The 15396-nt window shown below is 40.9% G+C and overlaps 1 protein-coding gene across 2 annotated transcripts in view; it reads right to left on the bottom strand.

Annotated features, from left to right (window-relative positions):
* The window catches only part of nlgn1 (neuroligin 1), a 328368-nt gene that overhangs the window by 8816 nt on the left and 304156 nt on the right, over positions 1-15396 (bottom strand). For both annotated transcript variants that reach the window (XM_085773817.1, XM_085773819.1), the window contains one exon: positions 23-235. In XM_085773817.1, coding sequence (XP_085629943.1) covers positions 23-235 — 213 coding nt within the window. The remainder of the gene's footprint in view (positions 1-22; positions 236-15396) is intronic.

Raw genomic sequence — 15396 nt, 5'->3', positions numbered from 1 at the left:
TACTTAAATCTTGATTTTTTACCTTTGGTGGAGTTGCTCCACCGGTTGCCCTCGGAGTAGTGAGACAGCGTGAGCAGGTTAACGCAGGAAGCTCCGGCACCTGAGCCGAACACAGTAATACGTAACGGGTCTCCTCCGAAAGCTGCGATGTTCTCACTCGTCCAACGCAGAGCCTGGATCTGGTCCAACAAACCATAATTCCCTTTGGCTGCCTGGTCACCTGTACTCAGGAACCCTGCACAAAAGGACAGAGAACAGAGGGGATGTTAGCTTGGAGCTGTACTTCTTCTATACTGTTACTAGTGTATTAACAATAATATTACTTCACATTAACAGCTGGCATGAAAATAAACAACTGAAAAATGGTTTTTAGTGGCATGAAAGTCTCCCTCTTTTTAAAACAGTACTCATGAATATTTGTATAACATTTGTTACATATTTTTATACCATTTTTCTAAAGGGGTCGTCTCCTTATATTGAAAGCCAAGGTTGTAATGGTGCAAGCAAAAACGATGTTGAGATGAATAGTTTGTTGCTAAAAAGGAAATGAATGTCTCTGTTCAATAAAAAAGATCCTATGGTACTTCAAGAGCAAATACACAAGTTCAAAGCAAATGAATTATTGATTTAAGAGGAAAAAAACACACTTCAGACACAACAGCCACAACAACTATTGCAAGAAAACTCTGCAAACCATACAGTGGTAACAAGTACAGAAGAGATAAATGACATAAGATGAAAAGTGACAGGATAGAAGAGGGGCGTTCTGGATGTACTGTATGTATTCCTGTGATATAAAAACAGCAATTTTTTCTCTCTGTAATTTTGTCACCCTGCAATTACTAGGAAGCTATGTAATTATCACAAGCAATGGGCCACCACTTAATGATTTTGTGTCTAGATTTCCATCTCAAGGTCAGCTTGACAGAGCCATATGGAAAAGATACATTAACAAAAAAAATGGGTTGAAACAGATTAGCCGTTATATGCACTGTGTGAAATGTTCAGATGGAGATTTATTTTTCTCATAGAAAAAATATTTTCATAGACATTCGTAGATAATTACCTTTTTAAAAAAAAGGAAAAAAAAAAATATTGAACACTCTGAGCATAGCTGCCAGTAGATAACAAGGCATATTTCTCCTTTTAGCAAGGAAAACCAACAAGCCAGACTATTTAATAATTCCCTATCATAAAACAGGAGTTATTATCCCACAGAGACACTTAATGTGTGGATACGTTAAATATAACACAGACAGTCTCATTTCAGAGAGAGCTGTATTGTAATCCACGGCCTAGCCCTGAAGAGAACAGGAAACAAAGCAGCTTTGGTTTCTTCAGCATAACATGGGCTTGTTTTCTCAGGGCAAAGAAATTAAATCCAAAAGTCGTTGAGACGGACCAAGCAAAGCAGATGTCAAAGTAAAACCAAATCAGGGTTAGATCTAATTCAGCCTCTGCATCTCACATGATGGCCATTTATAATTCCACTCCACACAAATTCCCTGATGGATATGCTTATACAAGGATATAATGCTCCATGGTGTTTTTTATCACCTTTTAGAACACGGCTCTCTTGAATACTCGATTCTGATTGGTCAATCACCAATATTCTGCGGTGTTTATTTCTCGATAGACCACCGCTGAGCCAGAGCGATAGATATAACAGCGGACCGTTGCTAGGGACTCCATAGCAACGGCCGACTCTGCATGTCCGGTCACGGCCGCTGTTTTGCTGAGCCTCCTCCCGTTCGTGCATTTGAAGCCTTTGATAATCAAACAGTGGATCGATGGATTACCATACACGTTACGTGTATTTTGTGTAGTCGTACCTGTCATAAACAAGAGATTATGGGGTGCGTTTGTGTCGCGGAGCTACAGAGAGGAGAGGAGCTGTGACACGGTCAGAGGTTCTGATGCAAGTTTACTTTTCAGCCACGATGTGGAAATAAGGAGCCTCCACTCTCCCTGTAACAGGTTACAAGTCGTTTATCTAACATCACTATTAGTCCGAAGCTATTTAATGACGGTAAAAATGAAACATAAAGTTAATATCCTGCATACTTTCTCTTTTCTGTGCTGCGCTGGTCAGAGCGGCGTCCCGAGCAACGGTCTAATTTTACATGAATAAAATCTCTTTTTATCATTATTTTGTGTTACATTATTGAATGATTTAGTTGTAGGCCGTGTTCTAAGCGGGATAATGTATAGTTGGTCGGTTGTTATGGAGAAATAAACCCCTTCAGGTTGAATGAAACCCCTCCGCTTCGCGTCGGGGTTCCATACAACCTGTCGGGGTTTATTTCTCCATAACAACCTCCGAACTATACATTATCCCTTACTTAGAACACGGCTCTCCTGAATACTCGATTCTGATTGGTCAATCACCAATATTCTGCGGTGTTTATTTCTCGATAGACCACCGCTGAGCGGACCGTTGCTAGGGACTCCATAGCAACGGCCGACTCTGCATGTCCGGTCACGGCCGCTGTTTTGCTGACCCTCCTCCCGTTCGTGCATTTGAAGCCTTTGATAATCAATCAGTGGATCGATGGATTACCATACACGTTACGTGTATTTTGTGTAGTCCTATCTGTCATAAACAAGAGATTATGGGGTGCGTTTGTGTCGCGGAGCTACAGAGAGGAGAGGAGCTGTGACACACGGTCAGAAGTTCTGATGCAAGTTTACTTTTCAGCCACGATGTGGAAATAACTTAGGAGCCTCCACTCTCCCTGTAACAGGTTACAAGTCGTTTATCTAACATCACTATTAGTCCGAAGCTATTTAATGACGGTAAAAATGAAACATAAAGTAAATATCCTGCATACTTTCTCTTTTCTGTGCTGCGCTGGTCAGAGCGGCGTCCTGAGCAACGGTCTAATTTTACATGAATAAAATCTCTTTTTATCATTATTTTGTGTTACATTATTGAATGATTTAGTTGTAGGCCGTGTTCTAAGCGGGATAATGTATAGTTGGTCGGTTGTTATGTAAGGGATAATGCCCGACGAGGTGTCCATTATCAGAAATTAATGGACGACGCGGAGGCGTGAACCGTCCGACGCGAAGCGGAGGACGGTTGCTTCCGCGAAGTCCATTAATCTCTGATAATCGGACACCTCGAAGGGCATTATCCCGCTTATACAATGGTCACTTACGAGAAAAATACATATTAATTAATTCAGTCATGATTTAATGTTGTTTTTACGGTTAAAATCATACGTCGTCTCGTCTGTAACAATAAGCGGCTGAGCGGACTAATTAATAACTCTTGTCGGCGATAAAAGAAAAAAAAAGAGGGACCCGCTGTGACCGCAGCATAACGTTACAGCCAGTGACTCTGCCACAGCCTGGTAGTTGATCAGTGAAGGGAGGTGAGGTGACAGCTTAAACGTTACGGTGACACAAAGTTTTTCAGAGGTCCAGTGCACTTCTTACCGCTGGTGTGTTTACAGACTCCAGTGCCGTGATGCGCTGAAAAAAAGTTGTTTTGGTCCGAGTGTCCGTTGCCGTGGTTACCAACAAGCGTTTGAGCCAGCGCAGTAATATTTAGAACGTAATCAGGCTATTTTACCGGAACATCTTTATGGGTGTCCATTATCACTTTTTAATGGACACCCAGCAGCCAATCAGAATCGAGGATTCATCCAGACCATGGTATAAGGAGAAATAAACCCCGACAGGTTGTATGAAACCCCTCCGCTTCGCGTCGGGGTTCCATACAACCTGTCGGGGTTTATTTCTCCATAACAACCTCCGAACTATACATTATCCCTTACATAATAAACCATTCAACATAGTGTACAACTCAAACTTTGTGTCAACTGAAAGCAAGTCATGCTGTAATGCACTGTATAATAATACCTTGTGTTTCAACAAGTCTTTTAGTGCAACACTCATCAGCCAAGTGACTTAACTATGGTAATCTATACTCGTCTTTTGCAGGTAGTGATTCTAAGAAGAGTATCTGATCATAGTTTATTTGGTAACTTGAAAATCCAGATAATCAAACACATCTCAACCACTCTAAATTGATTTTCCAGTATAAGTATAGTATTCACTTCCTGCGAAGAAAAGCTGTGCACATCCAACTGCAACAAGTCCATAATAGGACAAAAATTACAAAAGGACTTTTTGGTCAAAGGAGTCTCTTGTGCTTCAACAGCCCCTCTACTAATGGATATTGTTGCACTCAGAGTAGAAGAAGATACAAACGGTTCAATGGGCCACTTCAGAATGACTGAACCCTAATGAAATACTCTTTGCTATAGTTTTCACTTTAAAAGGTTTACCTTGTTTCAATCCTACTCATATTTATTTTCCCAACCCAGTTCTTTTTTCAGTGATCAGAGGGAGTGAAAGTTGATTATCACCAATAAGACCACCTAAATTGTAATAAACAGGGGCATACTGCAATACGCACATCAACTAATAAAAAAAGCATGTGCATGTGTTTGCATGTACTCCTATGCAATCCTATAATCAAAAATATACCCATCACCTTTACAACTAAACTACTGTACTTCCACTCCATCTGACTGTCAGTCTTAAACCCCACATTCATCTACACCCCAAACCCTGATACTTTTCCCCCCTTTTCTTCAACCAATGTAATCCCTCAGGTTCCTGTGGCTGCATGAAGATCCGTGCTAGTGAGGTATGAAAGAACTGATGAGACAAGGTACCTCAAAGTATACGCAGGGGAGAGCTCTGGTCTTTTAGAGCAATTTCATGTCCAACCCCCTCCACCACCACCACCACCACCACTACCACCCTCTCCCTCTGATGTCCATGCTAAAAGCTCCATTACCTGCTGCAGGCGTCCAGGGAGTCCCCCCACGCCCACCAGCCTCACCCCAGGGCTCGACAGTGCGACAGTTTTGCTCGCATTTGCGAGTTGATAATATCCATTGCGAATAAAAAATTACATTCAGTCGCATCAGTGCGACTCGGACAGAAACTGCATGCACCGCTTTGCATGCTGTTTAACGTGAGCAGTATCCCCCCCGCCCCGCCCCCCCTGCCTGTTTGGTGATTTTGGCCGCCGCCTTGATTAGCTTGTGTACATCGGGGCCGTTCAGATGTAACGTCTTTTCTGCACATTACTTTAAAGGTAGACGCGCGTCATGCACGCCAAGGCGACGCCGTAGCAGAGCACATTCGGTGCGACGCGCTTTCCCCCCCCGTGCACGTTCGACCTGCTTCTTCCTCCGGTACACGGTCTCGGGCTGTGTCTCTCCTACTGTTTCACGGAGCTATAGAAGAGAAACACATTTCAGGACAGCCGCCGACACTGATCACTGCCTAAAGAGTTTCAAAGTTGTGCAACGCGCAGCTCAAACTGACCCGCTGCCTCAGCGACCAAGCTTTGATAAATACATTGTGTCCTCCCGTGTTTCAGTCGGGTCGATACCGCGGAGCTATTAAAAAAAAAAAAAAAACTCTCGTCGCGGTGGAGCTGAGAACAGCTGACATGTGGTCACAGTCTCACAGTGCAACATTCATAATAGAAACTTTAACTTCAAAGCTCCCTGTCTGTCCTGTCTCTGAACATCACAGGGGCAACATGGAGATGGAGATGCTTGTGTGACAGGTTATTGAGTTTTATTAATGTTAAAACATTAATAAAAGGAAAAATGTTTGGTGTTTTTACTGTTCTCAAATGTAAATATGGGTCATATTGGACCCTCAACATTATTTAAGGCTTAAACAGACTGCTACTTAAACATTTTTCATTGTGCTCCTAAAGTAAACAAACAAATCTTAGTGTAGAGCCCTGTATGTATGTAGTAATCAGCTTTTTATACTGAGGGAAATATAGGTTCACTGCTCATCAATACCCCCACCCCAGGGCCTTTGCCACCCCGGTCTAAAAAAAAACCCAGGCAAAATCATATCGGACCTGTAATCAGATCTGATACAGAGCTTTAATGCAGTCCTTCCAGACACGTGATGACATGCACACAGCGCAAAACTAATATACTATTTTCTCACATATTTGCATTGTTTGTCTTTCCTGACTTTTGTTAAGGCAAAGAGCCAGTTATAACATTAAAAATTAGTCTACAGGGTTATGATTATAGGCTAAATAAGTACTTTATTTGTTTGAAAATGACATTTTCACCAAAACTGCTTAATTTTTATTGTGCTACTAAAAAATCTTGTGTGCTACTAAATTTTTCAGTATAGTAGCACAGTGCTACTTGGAAAAAAGCTTAGCGTCAAGCCCTGCACCCATGAACTGTCCCGCACCACCTCTCACATCTTTCTTTCCCCCGTCTTCTTTCATGTTCTTATTCTCACCAGGGTCCCACTCTGTGGCTAAGTGGAGTGCTGATTACCCCGTGTCAGTCAACACTGCAGTTCATTTCCACAGGGATGCAGGAATGGCTCATTTGTGCAGTAAAGCCAACGAGGAGGCGCCTGAATGGAATCATGTCATAACTGCTCCGTCAATATCAAATATTCCATCCGAGGGGACAACTAGTATTAAAATTTCCTCCATGAACAAATGAAGGCTGGCTGGAAACACTGAGCCAGTGTCATTTTATACCTACAACATTATCTGATTAGTACAACATGGAGTCATGCCATTCTCTCCTGCTGAAAGTCTAAAAACACTAGTCTAAATAATCTTAAAGGGACATTGTGTAGCTTCTCTTGTTGTCTGTTCATGAAAATCGATTATTTTGTTCAAAAGTATGTTTCATTAATCAGTAATTACCCCCATCAACAAACTGAAGTGCTCCGGTAAGCTTTGAATTTGCCATTCATATCATTCATACATAAAGCGGCTAAGCTCAGTGCTGGCTGCCATTTTGCACCGCCATCTTTTAGGTTCAGTGGCAGCGTGACCGTGGGTAACCACGGAAACTGATCAGAGACACCGGAGCGGTCGGCTCGGGGAGAAACGATCGAGGTGACGTCTGTGAAAACCCATCACCACGGTTTAGTGTGAGGAAGGATGGAGGGTCACACTGATGCTGCATTCACGTGGAGTCAGGCAGACGGCAGTCGGAAACAAACCGGATGTCATTTTAGTCGATGAGAGAAAGCCGGTAAACAATACAACAATACAATACAACATCGCCATGACAACATACAGTATTGTCACGTGTATTGTTTTGCCTCGTGCTGACGGACCACGTGCAGCAACTGTTGGTTGTCTGCCCGATTCCGCGTGAATGCAGCATAAAGAATAGCCTATACGGTTAAGTTGTTTGTGAGCGCACAGCTATGGGAGTAATTCCTACACAATGTCCCTTTAATGCCTTCTATTGTACTTCTTTTGTTGACTTTAAAGCTGCCAATAAACTCAACACTTCCAACAGATGTTTCAGGTTAAAAGCCCTGCAGCATGGGTAGGCTTTCAATACAAAACAATATGAAGGGAAGGGGGGAAAAGCTAGTGTCAATACAACTTAAACAAAAAAAGTACAATTGACAGCAGTTTAAACAACATTCAGGTTGTATAACATCACTTTGATTTGGACTAATGAAGTTAGTGTTGTGGAACTATGGATCAAGACAAACACATCAATATGGAAGTGTTGAATTTCATCAGCACTGAATTGGATCACCCCAAACATTTAATCAGGAGCAGACAAAATGAAAACACACACCAAACAAATAAACAAACAAACAGGCACAAAGGCTCGTCTATATAATGTTCTTTTTTTTTCTTTTTTTTAAGTAAAATGTCTGGTTACCTCTATAACAGAGGTAAATGAAGACATCTATTGTATTCTTTTTAGAGTCAGTGGCGGCTGTGTTGGTCGGACATGTCAGCAACTACTGAATGGATTGCAGATGATCATGTTCCCTAAATAAACACTTAAATAGTGCTCTGACTTTTAATCTGGCAGAATTATACTGCATAACTTTGGTTTTGGACAAATTGCTTCAAGACTAATGACATTCCCATTGGCTTTATTCAGATGTATATCGTATTTAATGATCTTTAGCAAAGTTAGCATGCTTCTCCTCTACACTGACATGTGGACATTATAAAGATTAGATCCGCTAAACATCTACATGTTAGCACGATCGGCGTAAGCATATTTGCACTTCTGCACGTGCTTCACATACGTACATGCACCGCTGAGGATGCCTCATACAATGACTTGAGCACTGAGATTCTGTCACAAACAAATTCAGTGCATTTGCATCCCACTGCCATGAGTGGACAGACTCATCCCTCGGCTGACTGTTTAATTGAGTTCATTCGTTTTCTATTCCCTTTCCCCTGGCTTATTTATTTATTTGTGTGTTTCTTGATCAAAGCCTAATCTAGTGGAAGCAACAGCAGCCATCTACAAGAAAGATTTTAATTGATTCAATTTAGCTGCAGTGCAGGGATGGGCTGGCAATCACAAAGAGCGAGGCAGGAAGAATGATTAGTACACCAACAGCAGTGGGGCAGCAGGGAAGGGACCTCCCTCCCTTGTTGATCATACACACACACACACACACACACACACACACACACACATAAATACACACACAGGTACACTTATGCAGATGTGTTGAGATACAAGAGCTACAAATGCGTTTACACAGATGAAGATGTAAATAAAGTACAAGGACTTTTCATTTATTATTTTTTATTCACAGTACTCTAATTACCAGATGTGACAGATTGGTTTGTTTTCTTTTTACCTTGTGAGTCTCTGTGTGTGTGCGATATAGTAATATAGCAATGTAGCATCCTGAGCACTGGTGTGATCCAGTCACAGGATTGTTTCCAATTTCAAAAGGAATCCTAATTCTGATCTTGTTTCCGACTAAACCTTCTAAATCCTGGACAAATAAATCAACAGGATTCTCACTACTAGCAGACGGGTTAGGGTAAACAATATCTGGGTCTTTCATCATTAATCCCAGTCATCTTCGGGAAAGCATTTGGTCCTCATAAAAAAGTAAATAAAAGGAAATATACATGCAGAAGCAAAGGAGCAGAAGCTGAAGGTTGAAATTTGGCAAAAGCACAGAACAACAGAGGCTGCAGTTTTGAATTGATTTGCTCTCATTTGGAGTTTATGGCAACTGCTCTCCTAAACTTGGTAATGCAGTGATATAGCATGGAGGATTTACAGATTTACTGAAACGTGGTTCTTAACAGTGAGTAGATGTGGTAGTAAAGCTGCTCTGGATGATAAGATACTGCCTAAATGCATAGAATCATCCAGCTAATGCTGACACTAAGACTACTCTCCCCTTTGCATGTGAAACAATTTACGTCAACCTCTGACACACAAACACACACACACAGACACACACACAGTTTTTAATACATGCATGTTTCTTGGGCACAATAAGGACTGCCACCCAATGGTAAGGTAGGAAAACAAATAATATATAATATTCAAATCCTAAAACAAGCAGATTCACAATTAGGAAAGAAAGTAAGATTTCGTCATCTTGTACATTTTTTATTTTTATTTTGTATGTGTTACGCTTTCATTTTGCAATCAATATCGAAAAATTTTAATGTGTAGAACAAATTTCAAGAAGTTAAATGGACCCCGAGGAGTTTTTCTTTTTGGTTATAAAAGAGTCTCATATTAATGTGGATGAATCTACATTACCCACACTTATTAATGGGTCCATTTTCGAAATCGTTTTGTCTCTATCGTTATTTTGTTATTATCATTTAGTGGTCGGCTCACCCAGCATCTCCTACTTTCGGTTTCGCAGACTGGGAATAAGGCCGCCGAATCGCCGTTTATGGTCGGAACTACGACGGTATCTGATCGTCTTCGAACCTCTGACATTTTTTCTTGATCAATGAAAACATTCTTGGCAAATGTATTCCCTTTTGTCCATCTTGCGCCGGTCCAAGAACTTCACCGTGCACGCGGAGGCCCATGTGAAATGTAGTGTGAAAACACTTCGCTTTCCAAAACTTTAAGTCAAGGAGTTAAATCTCCTCTTGTGATCCACTTGAGGGTCTCGCACATTTGGACCTACTGTACCTTAGACAACAGAAATCTGCAGTGACACATTAAATCTAAACATACCCCCTCCCCCAGCTAACCAATGACTAAATACTGTCAACTACCAGCTTCCACAGGATTGTACTAAAAGCAATGAATGAAAAAGGCCCATCTTAAAACATCTCTTCTCTCAGCATGTTTCCTCGGTGCTGTATTCCATTCACAGTGATCTTATAATGCTCAAGTCTTTGGCAACATGCTGTAAATGTAGAGTTTCATCAGCCTTTGAGCTCCTGTGAGGCCCGACACACTCCATTTTTCTCCCCTGTGTAGGATAGATCATATGTGTCTATGTCTGAGGTTTGGCTAAAAGCCACCATCCGTGATCACTGAGACTGCGATACGGCCGCTCGGCCTCTAAGCTCCCCAGGATGACAATATTGAGGTGAACCCTGATCCAGGAATCCAGCTTTTATCCCTGCTATCTCTGTCGAACCAGAAAGAGAATGCTAGACGAAGAGAAAGATGGGATTTTTTTATACTTCTTTCTCTGCACACATCTATTTTTCACAGTTATGGTCTGTATACCATAATCCTCCCTCCATTCCCTCTGTTCTGTCTCTCCCTTTCACTATCTGTCCTCCTGACTCTTGATGTCAAGAACGACAGAAAAAGAAAGAAAAAAAAACACCAAGCCTTAGAAAGGAAAGGGGAAAAACCATCACTGATGGAGACAAAGTATAGAGTGGCTGAGGTTTAACACAGTAAATGAAACTAAAAAGAAAATGAAGAATTCAGAGAAGAGGTGTCGTCACATGGAGGAAAATGAGAAAGTTTGACAGTGTAGTGAGATAAACAAACACAGAAGCTGTAGCAGAGGAATAAGAGAAAGAGACAGAAGCAAAGAGAGAAAGCAGCTTAACTGCCATTGTGTGCTGCATGTTATGAATGGTCAATGAATATTCTCCCTCATTCAGTCCCTGTAGAAAAATGTCCAATAGCCTCTTGATTTTCTTTTTCATCATATTCAGTGTCATATAAGTATTGCATGCCTTTATGGAAGTGGACGTAGTTTCAAAGAAAATGGCTGATTCACTGCACAATGATGCAGTGGAAATATCCAACATATTCACTTCAACTAATAGAAGCTAAGTGTTTCTATGCAGGAAATACACTGTTGATAGATAAGTAACGTACATCCATACTGCAAGCAAAACAATGGTCAATGGTCAACCGCTTTCATTCTCCAGTGAAAAGTGTCATATAGCACTCAGATCAGATCATCACTCAAACATATGTGATGCAAGAGAGCTAATATAAACAAACTGAATGGTTAAAGTTGTCATCTGTTTATTTCACTCACACTTAACTTAAGGTGCATTGACTGATTTCCAATCAATCATGCATTACATAACATGCAAAAAACAAAAAATAACCCCAAAAACTTGCAACCTTACAGCTGCTGGTAACTTCATTGTTTCTTTACTTGTGATGCTTTTACACAGAAACTTGACAAAGTCAGTGTGTTAAATCACATGTGTGATCCACATGTGCACAGAGCTGCGTCAGAGCTTAAACAAATAGCACAACTACACTGCAACTCTTCTCACAACCTAATGTTGAAAAATATTGATCATCTACAAAAAATCTCCTGTAGCAATGTGACTGACCCATCTGTGAGGTTCAATAAAAAAAGACCATATTGTATGCTCACGACATAACCTCATCACCTGTACACTCCTCCCTGTAGATAGGAGTCCAAAACAAATGGTGCAACACCAGCTCTACATATTTACACAGTCTCAGCAGTAGTCCATCTATATCTGTTCCCACCGTACAACAACCCTGAAGACAACGGCAGGCTAAGGGCAACTGCATGGGGAATATGCTGATGAGGCACAAAGCATTTCGCACCAGAAATAATGAATATGGAGATTACAGGATATTCACTCATTCAACCTTTATTTAGACGGCACCGGGGACAAACTCTAGGGACAAACAACGAGCTCTCCTTTTCAGGTGTGCCCCATTTGCACTGTGACAATTGTGCATCAGCGGGAAAATGGATGTAAACATGAAAAAGTAGAGTGAATTATCATTTGAATAAATTAAATATGTGACCAGGGTATGGTAATAGTCAAATATGATGTATAGAAATGCAAATTGGTATGACATCACTGGTTAAGGTGTGGCAAAGAAATTAAGTTCAATAACATTTTAAAGGCTGGAAATGTACAAGATGCACACATTTTAGGTCCTGCCTTTAAATATAATTTAAAGGAAATTGAAAAAATATAAATAGACAGTTGCTAACCCTGTCTGTTGGGGCTGAAAAAGGGTTTATAAGGGTTTAGGAGTTTTTTGTTAAACAGCTACCTAACACTGCAGGGAACTGAGTTGATGGGATCTGAATTTGATAGACACAAGACTGAAACAAATAGCTGAAAGAATTTGAGGAGGATTAAGGGAAAATTGAAAACAATTCTGTAGGCTCATCACTAGCGTGGAACAATGTCACATCACAGATACTTAATGAATCCATTCTTGACATCAAATAATTGGTGCAGATTTAAAGCGAATGTGATTCCCTCAGCTGAGACCAGAGTTTAATACATGCCAAACTTGTTCTGTATGCAAATATCTAAATGGGCAAGACGTGAAAATAAAATACATTCAAAGGTGATGTGGAGGTTGTCAGATTTAAATAACCCCAGCTAGATAAAAACACTGTAACAGCTCTGGCATGGAAGGCCAGTAAACAGTAGCCATGTTTCCATCCAAAGTGATTCGAATTACTGGGAAATGCGCATCAAAAGAAATTCGAATCATGTGTGTTTCCATCTACGGACTTTGCACCCCCCCCCCCGGTCTGATTTGAACACATTAGCGCGATTTAGCGCATATGTTTATTACCGTCATAACGCGACCCGTGTGTGTGGGAGAGAGAGAGAGAGTTGCGCCGCCCCAGACTTTATTAATGATGGTTGATAAGTTTGGTTTTTACTGAGGAGGAACTATGAAGAACTGTGCAGTAACATCATTATGAAGGTGTGTGGGGGCTTTTATTTTGCCGTGGCAATGCGCCACAATTAATTAATTGTTGTGTGACAGCGGAAACCCTGATGTTGTCTTGTGAGTGAACTGCAAACACGGGAGCAGACGGGGTGAAAGTGGCTACGTCACACTTGATTCGCATACAGCTGTTTCCATCCCATTCGAATCAACCAAAACCCGGCCATAGCGAGCGTATTTCATTTTGTGCGAATCAGGGAATTTTAATGCGAATCACGGCGTTTCCATCATCATTTTCCGATGCGATACATCTCGATGCGCATCTAAACAGCTGATGGAAACGCACCTAGTGACAAGTGACAAATGTGTATTCAGGAAACTGTTACAGATCCTCAAATGTGAACAATGGAAAAGGTAAAATATCAGAGTCATTTTACCTCTGTAATCTGCTAACTAATTCAGTTACAAAGACAGCTGAGCAAAAGTGTGAACGCAATTGTGTCAGTGTTTGAATTTGCATTAGAAAGGCCCATCTTATCTTCAGAAAGTAAACCAATGCCACAGACGCTAAATGTCGATTAAAATAAAACACCCAGAGAAAGAGAGAGAGTAGGAGATAAGGCCTCATCACACAGGCACAGAGAAAGGTACAGTGTATATTATGTGTGTAGGAGCGTGCATGTGTGTGTTAAGGCTGTTTATTAAAGCTATCAGATCCCAATCATTCAAACGCTGTCATTATAATCTTTCCACCTGACAGTGGACAGAGAAATAAACTGGTGGCAGTGTGCTTTGTGATAATGAGGAACACATCAGGAATAATTGAATAATACAGACGATACAAAGTTAGAAAGGATGAAACTCCAGCTAAATCAATGCTCTATATAACCGCTGACAACACACACAGACACACACAGCAGTGGCTGGTTAACATAGCATGTGACAGGCTGTAACTCAACGGTGTCTATTACTGTAAATATTTTATAGTAAATGCTGAATGGCCCCACTGTCTGACAGACTACAGCTAATACTTCAAACACCAATGTGTAACAACACCTCAGTGTTTATACACACTCCCTTCCTCTATTCATCCGTCCCTTCATTCATCCATCCATCCATCACTCTCCGTCTTGCCGTAAGTTCATTGCTTCCCGGCCTATCAAACCTCCTCTCCTCTTCCTCTCCATTTCCTCCCTCCTCTCCTCCCTTCTCCTGGTGCAAATCAAATTACGTTGTCAACTTCAAAAATGAAATGAGCCACTGTTCATATTTCTTGTTCTGCACAAACACAAACATGTGTTAATTTGTGTCGCTGCCCTAACAGATTTCCCTGCAGGACAAGCTGGTATAGATTACCTCCTTCTGCCGGGTTGAAGGCAATGAGGGAGTGAGGAGGATTTTTCTGTGTGGGTACGGATGTGATTAAACTGTTACTCAAGCTATTTCAGCCTTGTGGAGCGAATTCATAATAGCCCGTAATTAAGAAAATGTAAAAAATGATTAGGCCTTGACTGCTGCCAGATTATAATGTCTTCCTCTCCAGAATACACAGAAAATAACACTTCAAATAAATAAGAAATGTCATCCTAGACAAGAGTGCAGGTAAAACTCAGAGCAATTCCACTGCTAAGGCCAAGTTGTTTTAAGTCTCTTAGATAATTATCTGAATCTACACCAACTGGTGCAAATTCACCGATCACAACAGACTTACTTAATGAAAAATGCATTACATATTGAAAAACGCCCTATTTTGCTAATTTGAGGAAAAAGAGATGGTCTGAATCTGCCCCTTTAACTGAATCCACACCAAAAAACAATGACTTCATTCATGGTCCATGTCCCATCATTACAGTTTTTGAATTGACCATAAAACTAGACCTGAGTTAAATGTCAATTCTATATACTCCAACATTTCTACACAAATATGCATTTCAAAACCAGAAGGTTCTTCATTCTGAGGGTCATTCTTGAAACACACACACACAAAACGGATTAAAACACAGATTTACAATAAATGTAGTATTTTCCGCTGTTTTGCTAACCCTCCACCTGGCCATGTGCATTTGTTTAAAATGAAGCCGGCAAAGAATCAATACATGGAGCGGTGGATAACATTATATAACATACGATGTTACAATGTGTATGTTTGTGTAGTCATACACAAAAGATTAAAGGTTACAGAGTATGTTTGTGTGGCAATGCTGCAGAGACAAGAGCTTGGACACCAGGGCAGCGGCCAGGTACTACACTGATGTTGCAAGGTTGGTTTTCAGCAATGAGACGCCAGAGAGCCTCCATTCTCACTCGTAACAAGTCACAAGTCCTGTAGTTACCACAATTACTCCGGAGCTTTTTAATTAGGGTAAAAATGTAGCATAGCCACAGGAAAAATCCTGAATAAGTTCTCTTTAAATCACTAGAATGAAACACAATTGTTTTTACACTT

The sequence above is a fragment of the Trachurus japonicus genome, chromosome 4 (genome assembly GCF_045865225.1).
Source record: "Trachurus japonicus isolate A0001 chromosome 4, Traja_1.0".
Classification (NCBI taxonomy): Eukaryota; Metazoa; Chordata; class Actinopteri; order Carangiformes; family Carangidae; genus Trachurus; species Trachurus japonicus.
Note: the sequence above shows the minus strand (reverse complement) of the source record. Positions and strands in the feature narration are given on the sequence as shown.